General features: G+C 31.6%; 1 protein-coding gene across 1 annotated transcript in view; it reads left to right on the forward strand.

The window, feature by feature from the left end:
• LOC123662494 (neural cell adhesion molecule 1-like) overlaps positions 1 to 19,759 on the forward strand; it is a 50,226-nt gene that overhangs the window by 12,487 nt on the left and 17,980 nt on the right. The window contains exons 4-7 of the mRNA XM_045597337.1: positions 2,861 to 2,971; positions 15,231 to 15,437; positions 17,179 to 17,324; positions 17,769 to 17,919. Coding sequence (XP_045453293.1) covers positions 2,861 to 2,971; positions 15,231 to 15,437; positions 17,179 to 17,324; positions 17,769 to 17,919 — 615 coding nt within the window. The remainder of the gene's footprint in view (positions 1 to 2,860; positions 2,972 to 15,230; positions 15,438 to 17,178; positions 17,325 to 17,768; positions 17,920 to 19,759) is intronic.

Here is a 19,759-nt window from a genome sequence, read left to right on the forward strand (position 1 = left end):
TATATCTTTTGTTAGCAAAGGACCCGCTCCCACAAAGAAGTGTTCTGTAATCAGGTGCGCTCACATCGTTATAAATCAAATTATTTCTTATAACGCAACGTGTTTGTTCAATAGACAATGAAACGAAATATATTGTAGGTATATCGTTAAATTTCGTTCGAAAATTTTATACTCTTATGTATTATCTTTCTTTTTAACATGATAGGCGATTTGCACGACTTTTCTCGGATAATTTTAATTAATAAATTCTGACAAACAGATTAACATGCAAACCGAATATAGTGTATAAAGCGTTTTTTTTGCTTTATTTTTATTCAGAATAGATCAAATAAAATTAAAATACATAACACATTTTTTATTATTATTTATTGGTATTAAAATTTTGTATGAATGATTAGACGCTAAGGTTTAAATTTTGTGCTACCGTATCTAATAACTTATTATTGCACTATAACTAACTAGCAGTATATTAAAATCAGTAATATAACTAGCTAAACATAAATACATTAGATATGGATTATTAAGATACATTTATCGCTAAATTACAATAATATTAACTATATCTCACCTACAAAATGAGATCCATACGGTCAATATCAATTACTTGGGCGTAAAATAATATAATTCGAAATAATAATGTAGAAGACATCATAATATCTTATAATCCCATAAGCCGATCAGCGATATTAAGTACGCGGTAAAATAATAAGAAAATTCTTTGTTATCTCCCTCGAAGCTACGTTTCCCCCTCTTGTTTTCATTGGGGTTAAGTCTGTTTATTTTCTGAGCTCATTTTTCCGTTAGACGGAGTGCTTTTTTATTTATTTTATTAACACGTGGTTTAAAAAAAAGCATATTTCGAGATAATTCATTTTACATTTCGTGATATGCCTTTCTCTGACCTTGGTTACAATATGCGAATATAAATAATGACAACAAAAATTAACTTTTTTTGTTACCCACGAGAACCAAACATCGTCAAGCGGACTGCGCACATGCCCACGAAAGTTGAGTTCAAGTAGTACCGCGTACCCTGCGACCTTACAGTTTTTTTTACCTTCTTAATATGCTCTAAACAGTGCAACACTTGAAGCACTCATGATCATAAACTCAATAGTGATTTAGGGTCATTTCGTCGAATGTTTAGTAACAACGTATCTCTGAACATAATGTCTTATTTATCTAGTTTATTTATTTAGGGTTTAAGGGCAATTTTTTGCTATAGGTCTAAAATATGTTACAAGATTTTTTGAGTTTATCATATTTTTTTACACCCTATCCCCATTTATTAAGAAGTAAGAGATGGCAGAGTAGATTTAAAAAAACGGCCGGCGAAAGGCGAGTCGGACTCGCGTATCGAAGGTTCCGTACAAAAGTTAATAAAAATATTTTTATTATATGATTTAATTAATTTATGCTTTTTGTAATTTTTCCTTTATCTGTGCTATAAAAACGTTGTTTCGTACCAATTTTCAAGATTCTGATTTCACGGGAAGTACCCTGTAGGTACCTGTGTTCCTTTGCGAGTATCATAAAATATAAGTTTTTTCACATCTCCAAGGGACAGTAGATTTGAGTATTTGATATGAATATTCAGTTTGACACCTCCACGCATTCCTGAGAAAAAGGGTCTTGACAGACAGACGGACAACAAAGTGATCTCATAAGAGTTCCGTTTTTTCCTTTGAGGTACGGAACAATAAAATCACCCCATCTCTTATTTCTTAGGTTCCAATAATGTTGTCTTTCTTTGGAGATCTGTTACTATCTATTATGTATTGTATACGCTCCAGCCTGTAAAATCTCACTACTGGGCAAAGGCTTCTTTCACCATGTTCGGTCAATTACCGAGCATATAGGTGTTGCTCAGCAAAACAACATCGCACATGCATAACGCCGCATTAAATAAATTAGGGCAACGACATGCATGTTGCTTCAGTGCATATTTCACCGTGTCTATAATCGAATGCGCTCACTAACATTAATAACATTTAAATTTAATAAACATTTTGAACCTATAGTTCTTTCTAATTTTAACATTTAAACATAAAACATTTCGCCAAGGCTCAGGCACCCTACACCCCAGTTAGATGAATCAGAGCTTAATCCACCACACTGCTGAATGCGGGTTGGCAGATATATTTCCTACTATGAGTAACGATCGCTATCAGGTGTACGTGATAACAACTGGGGCCGATGGCTTAACGTGCTCTCCGAGGCACGGTGGGGAGACCCACAAGGACTGCACAAACACCCAGACCACGGCAAGCACCTGTATGGCCAATACAAATGTTTGTTATGCGCCGGGATCGAACCCGCAACTGCCAACGCAACAGGCACAATCCATAGCTGTGACCGTTGCGCCAACGCGGCGTCAATGTATTGTATGCACCTGCATATTTATAGTAGGCAACAATCTATGAGGCGAATTGGACACTAGGGATTCTCTCTCATATATCACCTTTCAATTATACATCTTAACACGTCGCTAAAGAAGTTGAAATTAAAGAGATGTTTCTTAAACGTATAAATATTGTACAGCTGTCCTAATAACTCTTCTGTACAGTTACAGTAAATAAATAAATGCTTTACACAGTAAGACAGCCCTCAGTAAGACAAATTAACACACGACAGGAAGATATCAAGTATACATTGTAGCTATAATAATTATGGGCTGTAATTTTAAGTTACATAGTGCGAAGTAGTACCATACCTATTTCATTTTTCTGTATCATTTATCACCGCTCACCTAGGACAAGGGTTACCAACAAATTTTAAATTATATAGATAAGACACTCGGAACATAGTTTTAGTTCAAATATGTGCCAACAACTTTTAATAATATTTGATTTTGTTTTAGTACCGCCTCATCAGATGTTGTTGTACGACAAATCAGGAGCAGACGTGTCTGGCGTTGTTGGTCCTTTAGAGGAGGGCTCGGCTTTAGTTCTCATTTGTGAAGTGCGTGGAGGTAAGTTTTAAAATGCATACAAAGTAAGGCTCTTTCACTTACACACATTATTGTGACTAGTACAAGATTCAGTAGCATCAAGCATGGCAAAAACTTGATTCTAGTCCTACTCAACGTTTGTGTAAAAAGCCTGGATGCGCGAGGATGTGCGACGCGGTAATTAAAACACTTTTTGTACAACTTTGAACTATGCTGTATGAAAAGAGTATTTCTCACTTTAATACAAATTTTTTGATGATGACAACCCGTCCATTGCATTTTTGTCTCACCCGTGTGAACCTACCTAAGAATATTTAAAGAAATACGTTTGTAGAGTTATGTAATGTCTTCCTATCGAAGCAGTTTGTACATTAATATACATTAATTAAGTTATTTAATTAAATGGAATTTATAACAAAATATTTGAAGTTTTTACTTAGTCACAATATCATATTAAGTAGTCCAATATTTTTATTCTTTAAGCGAAGATTATGTCGTCTAGTGTATTTTTATTGGCTTTAAGAATTTGCAACTTTTTTAATTATACAAATCATAATTGTGTTTGCTCGCAAACGAAAAAAAACCGACTTCAATTACATCGAAGAGTAATACAACGTAGATCGACGAAAAAATACTCAAGTAACTGCGCGTTATCAAAGATTACTCAAAAAGTAGTTATCAGATCTCAATGAAATTTATATGTGACCACATGACAAACATCAGCTTTCGATTAAATTAAAAATTATTATAATCGGTATACCCAGTAAAAAGTTATTGCGGATTTTCAAGAAGTTCCCTCGATTTCTCTGGGATCCCATCATCAGATCCTGGTTTCCTTCTCATGGTACTAAACTTGGGATATCTCCTTTCCAACGAAAAAAGAATTATCAAAATCGATTCATCCAGTAGAAAGTTATGCGGTATAATACAACGTAGGTCGACGAAAAAAGCGTCAAGTAAAAACGCATTATTAGATATAGCTCGAAAAGTAGTTGTTAGATCTCAAATAAATTTAAATGGGACCAATTGGCACACACCACCTTTCAATTAAAAGAAAATTTGTCGAAATCGCTCTACCCAGTCAAAAGTTCTGATGTAACATACATAAAAAAAAAATACAGTCGAATTCAAACCTCCTTCTTTTTTCGAAGTCGGTTAAAAATTAAATACATTGTGCGGTTTATTATTGTCTTAATGAGTATTATAATATTTTCCATAATATTAAATCAATACTTATTGTATTATTATTACAAAAAAAAAGCATACTAATGTAATATTTTGATATTTTATAGCTAAATGTATATTTTAAATAATAAGATAATGTTGTATCCGTGTAAACATTAAATAGATGACAAACATTTAGAGAACATTTAAAATTTCTCAGTAATTACTAATGAGTGCAGAGTCCGTGAGACTGTTTGTTACTTTCTCAAATATGTTTACAATTGTATTGGTTTATAAGGTCCTCCACCCATAATGTTAGTCAGTTCCTTGAGATCCTTCAGTCCCTTCGGACCTCCGAGTCAGCTACAATAAGCAAGTAGAAGTTTATAATTTATAACTATTGTATATCATAAATAAACATCTACCAACGTCACGCCGCTGTTTGTACCACAAGACCCCTCCTGACCACCGAACATTACATTCTTGGTGTCAGAAGTGGGATGATGATCATATCAAAGGGCTTTTGAAATATTAGAGTCCCTTTGTTCCTGAACAATACTTGGACGGTGGATATCCAGTTTCTAGACGTTTTCATAACGTACTGGAGTACGAGGAGTCAAAAGACAAAGCGAGGCGATCGACAACCAGTGGGCAACCCTGGGCAGCAACGAAATTGAAGACGTTCATCGGCGAGCACATCAGCTGAGCATCGCGTGGTGTGTGGTTCTTCACTGGTCCAGCCAGTACCGCAACCTCTGCAACGAGCCAGTTGATCTTCGGCAGCATTCACGCTACCACGTGCGACGCTACTCTTCAAGACGACCCGAAATAGCAGACCGGACAAGGAATTCCGCAGTATACCAACTACGAACTCAAGTGAGTAGTATAATTGTTGATATATTGTGTATTTTTGTATATTATAGGGAATAGTTAATTTTTATATAGAGTTCACGACATTTTTATAGTAAATATTTAAGAATTTTAAAGAAAATTGTAAGGTTACAGAATTTTATACGATTATTAATTTGTCTTTGTAAACTCGAGTGAATAATTATTTAAAATGTATAGTTCAGAGAATAAAGTTTCTAATGGCTTTATAGATATAAGCCTAGCGGAAAGAATGATAAATAAATATGATGGCGACAAAGCAAATTTACATGTATTCATAGACAATTGTAATAATGCATTCGTTCTATTAAATCCGATTTATAAAATAGCATTCGTGTCAGTAGTTTTATCTAAAATAGAAGGAAATATTAGGTCGACACTATTAAATAGGTCTTTTACATCGTGGGAAAGTTTAAAAGAACATTTACTAGAAAACTATTCGGAAAAAAGAACCTTTGCACAATGGCAACTCGAATTAAATTCATGTAGACAGGGTCAAAATGAATCAATTTCTAAATATTCCAGTAGAGTCGAGAATTGTTATATAAAGCTAATTAAATCTTTAGACGCAAAATTAACAAAGGAAGCTCGCGAAGCAAATATAGAATTATTAAAAAGACAAGCCCTAAACATTTTTATCAGTGGTCTTCTACCACAACTTCATATTTTATTAAAATCTCAAAAACCTTCAACTTTTGAAGATGCGGTCTCGATAGCAATTTCAGAAGAACAAGAAATCAAATCTAGACAGGAAATGAGCACTAAACAATATTATAATAATTCAGGGATCAAAAGATGTACAAATTGTAATAAATTAAATCATTTAGCACATCAGTGTAGACTTCCACCAATGATCAGGCATATACAACCAAATCAAAATAGCAATATACCTACTTGTTTTTATTGTCATAAAAAAGGTCACGTAGCTAAAGAATGCTGGAATAATCCGAACGCGAATAATCGTAATAGTAATCGTAATAACTACCAACCAACTCAGTATAATCATTTTAATCGTCCGAGCAATAGTTGGAGTAATCGTAATGATAGGCAAACAAATGATAATGGGAGCAACAGAAATAAGCATTTAAACTCAAACGGTCCGAGGCCCGCGGCCAACCCGAGGACCACAAATTTAATCCAGGCCGAATAAGATTTATAGATACGCGCATTTCGTCATACGTATATTTAGAGTCGGATAGTATATTAGAGGATAGAAATAGGTTTTTAATCGATACAGGGGCAGAAGTAACATTAATAAAAATAACGTCGTTAGAAGGAGAAACATTAATATATGAAGATAAGAAAATCAAACTAAAAGGAATAGATAAGGGAGCTAGCCCAACCGAAACAATCGGTTGTACCTATTTAACATTCAATATAGGAGGTAAAAGAGTTTATCAGACACTTCACGTGGTACCTGATAGCTTTCCTATTAAATGTAATGGTGTGATAGGTAGCGATTTCTTGTCTAAAACAGACTCAATAATAAATTATAAGGAAAATAAAATAAAAATATGTGGTACAGAGTTTAAGATCGAGCATGATGAAATAAAGGTTACAAGTGAAAATTTAAGAGAGAATATAAATAATATATGCGATAAAGAGAATAAAAGAAATAATATGTGTTATGATAATTTGAAAGATAATATGTTTAAAAGTAATTGTGAGGTTTATCCACAAAATATGGTGAAAAAATATACGAATAATAAGATGAATATGTATAAAAGAAGCTGTGAAGTCTATCCACAGAAATTGAAAACTAGGAAAAGTTGTGAAAATGATAATATTCAAAGTAGTTGTAAAGTTAATCGACAAAAATCGAGTGAAAGTATAAATAATGAGAGGGAAGTTTTTGTTCTAGAACCAAGATGTGAAAAGGTGATCTCTATTTCAATAGAGAACCCTAATTTGAAAGAGGGACTAATATTACAAAAAATTAAGATATCAGATGGTGTGTATTTATGTCCGAGCGTTGTAAAAGTTAAGAATAACAAAGCATTAACGGTATGTTTGAACACAACAGATAAAGAAGTTCAAATAAATAAGTTGTTAGTAAACTTAGAGCCGATAGCTAACGAGCTACGGGAAATAAATGAGATAATTAGCGTCAACAAAATAAATAATGATACGGTCTATCAAGGAAGTCGTTTAAATAAATTAATACAATCATTAAGAACTAATCATTTAAACAAAGAAGAAAAGGAATCATTAGTAGATTTGTGTAAACAATATAATCATATATTTCATTTAGATGGTGACAAATTGACATCAACAAATACAGTGATGCATGAAATACCTACTAATAGTAACATTCCTGTCAATACAAAGTCATATAGGTATCCAGAGGCACTTAAAGAAGAAGTTAATGAACAAATAAGTAAACTGTTAAAAGATGGAATTATTCAACCATCGAACAGTCCTTGGAATTCACCAGTATGGGTGGTCCCTAAGAAAATGGACGCATCCGGAAAAAAGAAGTGGCGACTTGTCATAGATTTTAGAAAGTTAAACGAAATAAGTATCGGAGATATGTATCCACTACCTCAAATAAATGACATACTCGATCAGTTAGGTCATAGTAAATATTTTACAACATTAGATTTAGCGTCAGGCTTTCATCAAATAAAAATGAGTCCAAAAGATCAAGCGAAAACAGCTTTTAGCGTACCATTAGGACATTACGAATATACCAGAATGCCTTTTGGTTTAAAAAATGCACCAGCAACATTCCAAAGGTTAATGAATAATGTTTTAGTAGGTTTACAAGGGATTAAATGTTTTGTATATCTTGACGATATTGTAATTTACGGTAGTTCTTTACAAGACCACAATATGAAGTTAAAAGAGGTTTTTGATAGATTATCACAACATAGTTTAAAACTCCAACCGGATAAATGTGAGTTTTTGAAAACCGAAGTTATGTATTTAGGTCATTTAATTACTCAAGACGGTGTTAAACCTGATCCAAAGAAGATAGAGGCTGTAAAAAGTTATCCAGTACCGAGAAATCCAAAGGACATTAAAGCTTTCTTAGGACTAGCCGGTTATTATCGAAGATTCATTGAAAATTTTAGTAAACTCAGTCAACCATTAACTAAACTTTTAAAGAAGGACGAACCTTTTATTTGGACAAGCTTACAACAAGATTCATTTGAGACATTAAAAATAAAATTATGCGAAGAACCTATTCTACAATATCCGAATTTCTCTGAAGTTTTTAATTTAACTACAGACGCTAGTAATTACGCAATAGGAAGCGTTTTATCTCAAGGCTTAGGATCGGAAGATTTGCCTATAGCTTATGCTAGTAGAATCTTGAATAAAAGCGAAATAAATTATTCGACTACTGAAAAGGAATTGTTGGCAATCGTATGGTCAGTAAAACATTTTAGACCGTACCTGTATGGAAGAAAATTTAGAATAATAACAGACCACAAACCTTTAACTTGGCTGATGAATGTCAAAGATCCTGGATCTAGATTAGTTAGATGGAGACTTCTATTAGAGGAATATGATTATGAAATAGTTTATAAACAAGGAAAATTGAATCAAAATGCCGATGCTCTAAGTAGAATAAAACCAGAAAAGACAGAATCAGAAGAAGTTATTAAAATTCACAGTGTTACAAAAAATAGAGAAAATTATTCATCATTTTTAGAAGAAATGGGAAGAAAACCTATTCTATATAATAAACTTAATGAACATAGCGAGAAGCTTCCAAATAACGGAAATAGTATTGTATTTACGTCAACTGATTTAGATATTGAGAATGATAAGAAGTTGTTAGAATACGAAACTTATATAAATAAATTAAAATCAAATAAACCAGTTCAATATGAAGTTTTAAGTATACAAAATAATGGAAGTAAAGTATATTTTACCTTCCCAAAACTGAACTATTGGGATAGCGTAACGTATGAAGACATATTTGAGTGCTTTAAGAATTTAAAACACGCATTAGTGCAAGAAAAAAATTAAAGAAATTAATTTAACTAGTTTTTGTAATTTTCATCTTAAATGGCATAAAGTCAGAACCATAATTAGGTATATATTCAAAGATACGGAAATATCAATAAACATATTTCATGAAAGAGTTCAAACGCCAAAAAGGGAGGATATACCGTCTATTTTAGAAGAAAATCATTCAAATGTTATGTCAGGTCATACAGGGTTTCATAAAACTTATAAGAAAATTAGAGCTAACTATCAATGGGACACTATGAAAAAAGATATTAAAGATTTTATTAAGAAATGTGAATCTTGTCAAAAGAATAAAATAAATAGAAAGAAGAATATAAAGCCTATGGAAATTACTTCAACCTCTACAAGCGCTTTTCAAAAAATAGCTCTTGATATAGTAGGTCCATTACCCTTATCAGAGAATGGAAATAAATATATTTTAACATTGCAAGATGACTTAACAAAATACTCTCAGGCATATCCATTACCTAAACATGATTCTGAAACGATTGCAGATTGTTTTGTTCGTAATTTTATATGTAGATTTGGAATACCAGAGATATTATTAACTGATCAAGGAGCAGATTTTACTTCTAATTTAATAAAAGAAATTGCGAAATTATTTAAAATAAAAAAGATAAATACTAGTGCGTATCATCCACAATCTAATGGAGCATTAGAACGTAGTCACTCGACGTTAGCAGATTACCTGAAACATTACGTTAATGAAGACCAAACTAATTGGGACAGGTGGATTGATTTTGCTATGTTCTCTTATAATACTAGTGTTCACAGTTCAACTCAGTTTACACCGTTTGAACTAATATTTGGATTTAAGGCAAATTTACCGAGTTCTATAGTTAAAGAACCTGAGTTTAAATATTTCTACGATAACTATTTAGACGAACTTATTTTAAGGTTACAGAAATCAAGAGAAATAGCTAGAAATAAATTGATAAGTTCAAAGGAGTATAATAAACAGATCTACGATAGGAAATGTAAAGACATAGAATTTAAAGTAGGAGATTCAGTTTACTTAAGCAACGAGGCAATTAAACCGGGAAAGTCTCGAAAATTATCACCCTATTGGTTAGGACCCTATAAAATAGTTAAAGTGAATTCTTCAACTAATGTTACAATTAAGATTAAAAATAGGAAATTAAAAGTACATACTAATAGGCTGAAACATGCGTTTGTTTCAGGATGAACCTGATTCGGGTTATAATATTCCTGACATGGATACCGTACGTAATAAGTATCGATAAGTCATATAATATTAGCATGATAGATAAAGGAGGTATTTACTTTGAACATTTAGGAAAGGTTAATCATTTCGATAGTGAATGGAATTTAGTAACGTTTTTAGATATAGCTGATATACATAGAAAAATAAATTTAATTCATGATACCTACATTAGAACCAAAGATTTGTGTAATCATGAAACTTTCACAAAGTTTTCCCTTTGCCAAACATCACTTGTCATTTTAGAACAAATAGTTCCTCAATTAAATACTCAAGAAAATATCCTTAGAGAATTAACAGGGTTTCATAATAGCCATAGAGCTAAACGATCGTATATAGATGGAGTTGGAAGTATTTTTAAAGTTCTTTTCGGTACTTTAGATGCCGATGACGCGAAAAGATATAATGATGCAATGGAACACCTAGATAAAAATGAACACGAAGTTTTAAATTTATTAAAATCTCAATCTAACATTATTAAATCAACGATTTCTAATTTTAATACAACCATTACAGATTTAAATAATAATGAAAAAATATTCAATGAAAATTTAAATTTACTGTCGAATTACACCAAAGATATAGGAGATAAAATATTTAGTATCAAAATGAAACAAGACATCGATGAGCATATGTCCTTATTAACTTTAATTACTACCGAAGTAAACAATGAAATTTCGACAATTATTAATGCTATTTTATTCGCGAAAAATAATGTTATCCATCCAGTAATCATTACTCCAGAACAATACGGAGCAGAGTTAAGAAAGACTTTATCATATTTGCCATCACAAACGAAATATCCTCTAGAGCTAAATGAGAAAAATATTCCAGAATTACTATTATTGACTAATTTAGTGTCATATGTAATGAATGAAAAACTTGTGTTTGTAATTAAGACACCGCTAATCACTCAAATAAGTTACGATTTATATCATGTTCTTCCAGTACCGATAAAAAGTAGTGATAACACATTTATATTCATTTTACCTAATTTTAAATATTTTTTAATATCAAATAATAAAATTCATTATACTAGTATAGAAAATTTAGATCAATGTAAAAATCTTGAAAATGATAATAGATACATATGTAAATTAGAAACCGCCTTGTATTCTGTACATACAAGCAAGACATGCGAAACTGAATTAATGTATAGCAATACGAAATTGCCCGCTGAATGTGATACAAGAGTAGGATATATACAAACAGAGCAGTGGTATAAATTACACCATAATAATAATTGGTTATTTGTAATGCCTAGAAAAACTATAGGTACATTGAACTGTAAAAATAAAGAACCTGTTGATATTGAATTCATAAATACTGGAATAATTAAAATTTCAGATAGCTGTAAGTTATACACTACTAATATCATGTTACAAACTCAATCATTAGGTTTAGAAAGTAAGTATTTTTCAGTTTTACCACAAATAGATATTATATCCGATGAATGTTGTAAAAAGATGAAAAATAAGAATGTAACTAAAATTAATTTTGTACCATTGAAAATACATGAAAAATTAGATTTAGAAAGCTTGAATTTAGCAAGTCACAAAATAGATGATATAAATGATATTATTGACCAAATGGAAAATGAAACAGTTTTTGATAAGGTTGTTAATAATGTTTATTTCGCATATATATTATTTTCTATTTTGAAAATGATTGCAATTTATGTTCTATATCGTATAGCTAGATATTTATGGAGAAGAAATTTCTTTTGTAATAGAAACAATAGACTATTAGCATTAGAAGACACTAGATCTTGTTGTGCAAGAATTACAAATTGTATAACTTTAAAGGTAAACAATGATAATAGAGAAAGAGATATTGAATTAGAGGAAATGCCCTCAACGTCAGAGAATTCAGATATACCTTTAAGGCGTAGTGCAAGAATTGCTCAATTGAAAGTAAATTGAATTAATTAATAAGTAATAAGAAATTTGAATTAATAATCTATTGTTAAGATTTTGTTTTACTTGATATTTTATTGATTTTATATTGTATAAGAAAATGATTATTATTAATAAGTTAAGAAGATGTTATTTTATGATTGTAATAATATGTATTGGGTTTTATCAAAATGTTTGGAATAGCTAAGTTAAGTTTTATATTGTTTTAAAATAAACTGTGTTTATTTTCTTAAAGGGGGAGGATTGTAATATTTTGATATTTTATAGCTAAATGTATATTTTAAATAATAAGATAATGTTGTATCCGTGTAAACATTAAATAGATGACAAACATTTAGAGAACATTTAAAATTTCTCAGTAATTACTAATGAGTGCAGAGTCCGTGAGACTGTTTGTTACTTTCTCAAATATGTTTACAATTGTATTGGTTTATAAGGTCCTCCACCCATAATGTTAGTCAGTTCCTTGAGATCCTTCAGTCCCTTCGGACCTCCGAGTCAGCTACAATAAGCAAGTAGAAGTTTATAATTTATAACTATTGTATATCATAAATAAACATCTACCAACGTCACGCCGCTGTTTGTACCACAAGACCCCTCCTGACCACCGAACATTACACTAACAATACAAGTCAATTCTTTAATATTCAATAATATTTTTATCTATTTGATTAATCTAATACATTTTTTTTCATTAAAATCCATAACATAGAAAATCGATAATTCTAGTATTCTCGTTTTTCAATTAACAAATGTACATTTGTCAAACGTAATCATGATACACAGTTTTCGGTTCTATGAAATATTAGATTGTATAACGCGTCTCCACGTATCATATATCATTGTTTTGTAATCAATGTACATGTGCTCATTATTTGTCAAACTTTCTATAGCTGCTTTGATATTCGAAACTGACGATTGACATTTTGGCATAGTTTATTACAACGCATAATTTAAATTGTCTAACGCTTTGGCTTTAAAATGAAAATATTGCTTTGCGATTTATATATTGTTTTTAACTAATAATTTAGTTAATTCAAATACTTTACTATAGCAACTTATTTGATTTTTGTTTATGGCTTTAAAATAAATGCGCCAGGTAAAGATGTATGTAGTGCAAAAATTTTGAATACATACACCTCTACTTTAATGCAAAGTTTTCTTCATGAAATAATTTACAATTTTAAAATTTTTAACCTACCGAACAAATTATAATTTAAACTTCGATAATGCATTTGGCACGTCTCGGCGAGTTAACTGAAATTACCACTCTTCGATTTTTCTATTGCTTGACTCTTTTATGGAAACATTGGAAGAGATATTCCATTCCGATGGCTTCATTGAAAAGTCCGCAGTATGGACGGCTGGCGGTGCGCCAGTAAGGTGGGCGACTCGCGAAAGAATACAATTTTGTTGTATTTTAGTCTTTATGATTAATAAAATAAGAATCATTGGTGTTAAAATTTTATTAAGGTTCATTGTACCTTCACGGATTATCTTTGCCTGTGTGCATGCCTGTGTGCAATGATGATGCAGCGGACCTACTCCGGGTCAATATGAAAGCAATTGTGTATATTTATCTGGGAATTATTTGGCGATACTCAATTCGAAGGACATACAGAAGTAAAAAAGCAAAAACACAGCCTGAATATTAGTTTATTTTTGCTATTTGCTACAATAGTAACCATTGTTTCAATCAGTGCACGACCGTTTGCGAAGTTAGACGATAACTTCACACATAAGGAGGAAGGAGTTCTTTTTTTTTGCTTGAAACAGATTTATTTTTCTGAAAAAATCGTGAACACACATGAGCCAACACGCCATTGTTGGCGCGAACTTGTGGAGGCCTATGTCCAGCAGTGGACTGCGATAGGCTGAAGTGATCTTGAAACAGATTAAAAAAATAATAAGAAGTAGAATGTCTTTTGAATTTAACGTACGGTGTATCCATTATTGTAAAATAAAACATTATAGAATACGGATACGTTTAATACTTTCACACTCTTTGAATTCTTTCTACAAATTTCTTAACGTTTTCATTAAATAGCTTGTGTTATAAGTAAAGCATTCGCTTACCTGGCCTCCTGCCAGAGCCTTCTCCTCATAATATGTACTTTAACTGCAAACTTCTCCACGATAAGAATAAAACTTTATCACTTGTCTTAATATTAGATGGGGACAGAGATATTTTTCCAACTAGATGAACAGTAAGATATACTCGTAATGTTATAGACTATAATTTAACAAAAATATATCGTATTAGTAAAACTTATAAAGCAAAAGAATTCAGTTAATGAGATTCTACTGGGTTAATAATACGTCAAAACAATTGACTCCAATTCTACACTAATTACAGTGGCTATATATTTAGAAAGTATGTAAAACTTTATGACAGCAACAAATTGTTATTGGTTTATTGACCTCACTGTTTTTTATAGCATTGTGCAAAAAAGTAACTATCGAATGAAAATTTAGTAAAGGCACTGTTAGTTATGCAAAGTACGTGGCTTGATCGCGACATAAATCCACTATTACGAAGTTACGTAAAAAAAACGCAACAACGTAAAACAATTTATTAGTGAGTTGACTACTCTTTTTCATGTTTTCGTTTGTAGTGCAGTTGCTGTAGTTGTGTTATTCATATATAAGTTTTAAAACTTTTATAGCTTTTTCAGTAATAGTTGACAGTGCATCCGTTAATTTGGTGTTTGCAATAGTGCCGAAATCTCGGAAACTCAAAACGATCAACATCAATCATAATAATACGAATGAACTACGATAACGATACGAACGAATATCGCTTTTTAAAGTCCAAGATGTTTGATTAAATTCAAACGCTACTACTATACTACAAACGATTTTTTACGTTTTCTGTTTTTTATTTGTTAAAAACTTAATATTAGGTACCTACCAAAAAAAATATGCATATAATTTTTAATAAAGTAATTCTAGCGACTATTGAAGTTGAAAAGTTTTGTGGGTGGTTTTAAATATTATTTTGAACAGGATACCCACCGTACCTCGGAGAGCACGTTAAGCTGTCGGTTGTGTTGTCTTGCACTAATTAAGTCAAAGTTTGTGAATTGTTACAAGTAATATATCATTTTAGGTCGTCCAGAACCTATAGTAACGTGGGTAATAGATGGAACACCAGCTCCACAATACATCGGTGAAAAGACGGACAATCACGTTGTAGTCAACAGGCTAGAGCTACAACATGTGAGGAGAGAAGATCTCAATAAGACGTTTAAATGTCGAGCATCTAGTACGTTACTTGTACCGGCGCAGGAGAAAATTGTTAGACTTGAAATGAATTGTAAGTATTTTTCCTTCTATTACTTTTGTTTTTAAAATAGCAATTGATGTATATTTATGAATTTAGTCTTGATCTACGAAACAAAACATTTGTAATTTTGAACCTATAAATATTCTAATATTTAATTTAATTTGTACTTTGTTAAGACGTGTAATCCTGTATAAGAAACATAGTACTTTTAAATTATATTGTACTTGTATTATTTTGTTGCTGTTCGTATTATATTTAAGAGCAAAATCCATAATCTTTTCGAAGAGCAGAGGTCAAAACAACACAATTGTAGGAAAATGAGAAAAATAACATGTGAAAAAATGATGTAAACCTTTTTCGAGAAAATGTTTTCCTTATTATTGTTACGTTTTTTACGAATAATCTCTTACCAGCAATTTCTCAGAATTGCAGCAGTTAAGCTTTTATATTACAAACAATTAACGGAATAACCAGAAAATTTTAGTTTTAATTTTTTTTTGTTTTACTGAGGTATAGCATAGCGGGGAATATCCTGCTCTAAGTCCGGAGCAGCCCCACTACCTTAGGATGATCTCGACCTTAAAGAATATCACAGTTAAATATATCGCTTTAAAGCAGTGTTGTGTTTCCGTGGTGAGTAAAGGGACATATGAATTTGCAGGCGTCTATAAGTTACAGCAGTGGTTTTTAACGGGTGGTCCGCGGACTATAGTGATCCCTAGAAGCACCCGAGTACACTCACTCACTCTAGAGTCCTCTTTCGCGGAACTAGAGTGAGAGAGTCTCACTAGGATTTAACTTAGTCCTACTACTACAACTAATTATGAATTACTAAGTACTCCATATTTTCCCCCAAAATGGTGGTCTCTGCCAAAACACGTTTCGACAAATGATCCTTCATCGCTAAAAGATTAAGAACCAGTTAGCTACGGTAATCGCTTACCATCAGGTACGCCTGTTTGCCAACTTAGCTGTATAAAAAATAAAAAATAAAAATTTTAGATAGCCACTAAGCGGATTTTGTTTATTGTGTCGACTGATTCAAACGAGAGTAATTAAAAATTGTTTCAAATAAAACGTACATAACAATAGCATTTAGTTCAATAAAGTTAGAAATAGAGCTCGGCGTTTATTTTGTTCAGGAAAATGGTTTTTTAGGTGTGTTTTAAAACTGTAACAAAATTCGTTTATAAATACAATAATTCATATTCCGTTTGAAATTGTAATTTATTGGATACTGCCACATATTAATAGATCATATTTTTTAAACATAATATTTTATATTGTATGCTATATTATAATTAGGCTAGTTCAGTAACATTAAGGGACTTGAAAATTGCGAAATCAATAAAATAATCGTCCCGTATACAATGAATATGTTAAGGATATTTAAACTAAATTATCGCGATAAATATATTTAAGCCACTTTTTCGACTGAGATTCTTAAATTCATAAATACAGTATTTTTATTACACTTTTCTGACATATATTATACGGAAGTGACTTCGTTAAATTCATAACATTTTCTAGTGACTTAAATATCAAGCTAAGTAACTTAGACATCATATTTGAGTTCCGAACATCGTGACATTAATGAGAAACTGTCGGGAATTCGACTACATTCTAAGCGATGAAGTGCAAATTTTCGTTTGCAGTAATAAAAACTCACCTTCAGTACAAATAATATTTTAATCTTATATTTAAATCTTATCGTGAATTCAATTTAAAGTCTATGTTATACTTGACTTTTTTTGTACTTGTGTCTATTTAGTGGCTCCATTGTCAGTATCAATGGCGAGTCGACCTCAGCAGCTAGTCGCTGGTGCTGCTGCAACATTGCGATGCATCGCTGAAGGCAGCCGACCTCCTGCTCAAATATCTTGGTACAGAGATAATAGGAGATTTCAAAAGGGAAAAGTAAGACGTATAAAATGTTTTCTTTGAAATTAGTAAATAAATAATAATACTATAATTAATAGTCCTTTACAATTTAATCCGTACTTAAACACTATTTTAAATATGATTCAAACTGTTGTTGGGTAATATATGATATGTTAATAAACATATAAAAATATGGTAAATATGTTAATAAAAAAGGTAAAATACCTTTTCATATTAAGAAATTGCTTATCCGAAGCAGTCATTTAATTTCACAGGGAAACTAAGCCTAATGCCATAGTCAATATTATAGCTAGGTATACATTTTTCTAATTTTATAATTTCAGGCTATTTTCTGATTGTCTATTTATTTTTAAACGAAGCTACGAAAATATTGGTATTAACAAATTCACATACCTTCAGGAATCGTTCTACTATCGTCTAGGCTTTAATAAGAATTTTATAATTTATTATAATTTGCAGATAAGTAGTCACTCGAATGAAACATGGACGGTATCCACGCTGATTTTTAATCCAGTTCCAGAAGACCACGGGACGACGATAAAGTGCGTGGCTGTGAATTCTGCTCTACCTGAAAAAACAATAGACGATCAAGTGAAACTTAATGTCGTATGTTAGTATTGTGTTCGAATATCATCACGTAGACAATACATTAGACACTATATAGCCATCATACATAGACTATAAATAAAAATATTACGCTTTTTTTAACGTTACAGACGTTTTTTGCTGGCTTGGGCACACCTCCGCAACGCTCCATAAGGAACTTCGTTCCAATAAAATATCAAAAATATCAATCTTTTATGATTAAAATTTAAGCAAACATTTTCTGATTAATTTCAAGTTGCTTGTTTTTTTTTTGTACATAATTAGTTTATTTTGTTTATATTTTGTGGTGGATTAAGCTCTGATCCTTCTCCTACATGGGGAAAGAGGCCTATGTAGTGGGATATTACAGGCTGAAGCGTAATATAGTGATTAAAGACCGCCCATAGTCCTTTAAAAGCTGTTAGTATGGTTTTATTTTAAAAAAAAATTTTTTCTAAGATATTTTTAGAAGCGACTCTCTGTTATGAAGTGATCACTTTTTACGAGCGAGATTTCATTGAATTTTATTGAAATTTTTCAACTTCAAAAACAGCGAAAATGAAACTTTTACTCAATTTATATTTTTACTCAGAATATTTGATGTTCGTCAACTATAAAATTGTAGTATAGTATAGTATGCGATATAAGATTCAATTTACACGGATCATGAGTTGCAATCGGTTTGATCAAAGAGAGGGACGTCAAACGTGGTTTGTATGGTAATTGTCATAGTCGAAGCGGAGAACATTTAACGCTCCGAAACGTGACGCAATTGATCCTTGTAGCTAACTTAATAATGTCGATAATTATGGTCTGGAAATTTGTTTGTACTTGTAAAGCAATTTATGATGACTAGTAGTAATTGAATAAAGTAGATGACAGTTTCGACGCGTCACTTTCTGTTATTATGATCGTAATTAAGAAGTTTTTAAAATAATATACTTTAAAGTACTTCTGCGTAAATGATATTTTTAGTTTTGTTTTCTTGTGGCAGAACAACATATTGATTTTCTTCGCAACCCGATCTTGACAACGCGACATATAGTTGGCCGTGTGAAAAGGAGTCTTGACTCAAATCTATTCCTACATATTTAAATGTTTGCCCCTGTGATCTATTAATTGTTATGGCAAAAGATAACCTAACGGGGAATTGGATTCGGGGAATTGGATTCTTTTAAAATCTAAAGGTAAATAATTTGGAATCATTGGGATGCGAGGTATAAGCACTGTTTGACCAACTGCTGGACCAGTCAAAACTATTGCTACGATCACGTTGTTGCGCAGAAATTTGACTTGAAGTCGAGTTCCGTTACATAAATTTGGTGGTTTAAGATTTCTAAGTAAAATTATTGGGGCATCTATTTTTAACTTCAGGGAATGTGGGGGAAGGCCACTTGTAATGGACCGCATCTTCTTGATCCATTATATTATCAATAGATATGTAGGTAACTATATCTCCTGGAAGTTTAGTTAAAATTAGGTCGTTAATTTCGTCGTCGCTACTGTTTCTCGCCGCCAATACTGCCCTTTGACGCATACATTGATAATCTTTATTATTTCGACGATATCAGGGTATTTCATTCTACGCTGTAAACGAAGGCTTTTGATGGTCCAAAGATATTTTCTTCGTTAATAGGTCTATCATGTCTGACGTAAAAATTTTGATCGGGTAATAACACAATTTTTATTTTTGGCCATTCGGAGTTACATGTGAATGTAATAAATAGATCTGGTCTTCCAAACTTCCTGTCATATGTATCATAGCATCTTGACTTTTTTCATTAATGTATCTGGGGGATCCTGTAAATGACGACGGCGATATAACGTGCTGGCAAAAATTAGAAGCGTCTATATTGCCATCATTA

This window comes from Melitaea cinxia, chromosome 18 (assembly GCF_905220565.1).
Source record: "Melitaea cinxia chromosome 18, ilMelCinx1.1, whole genome shotgun sequence".
Classification (NCBI taxonomy): Eukaryota; Metazoa; Arthropoda; class Insecta; order Lepidoptera; family Nymphalidae; genus Melitaea; species Melitaea cinxia.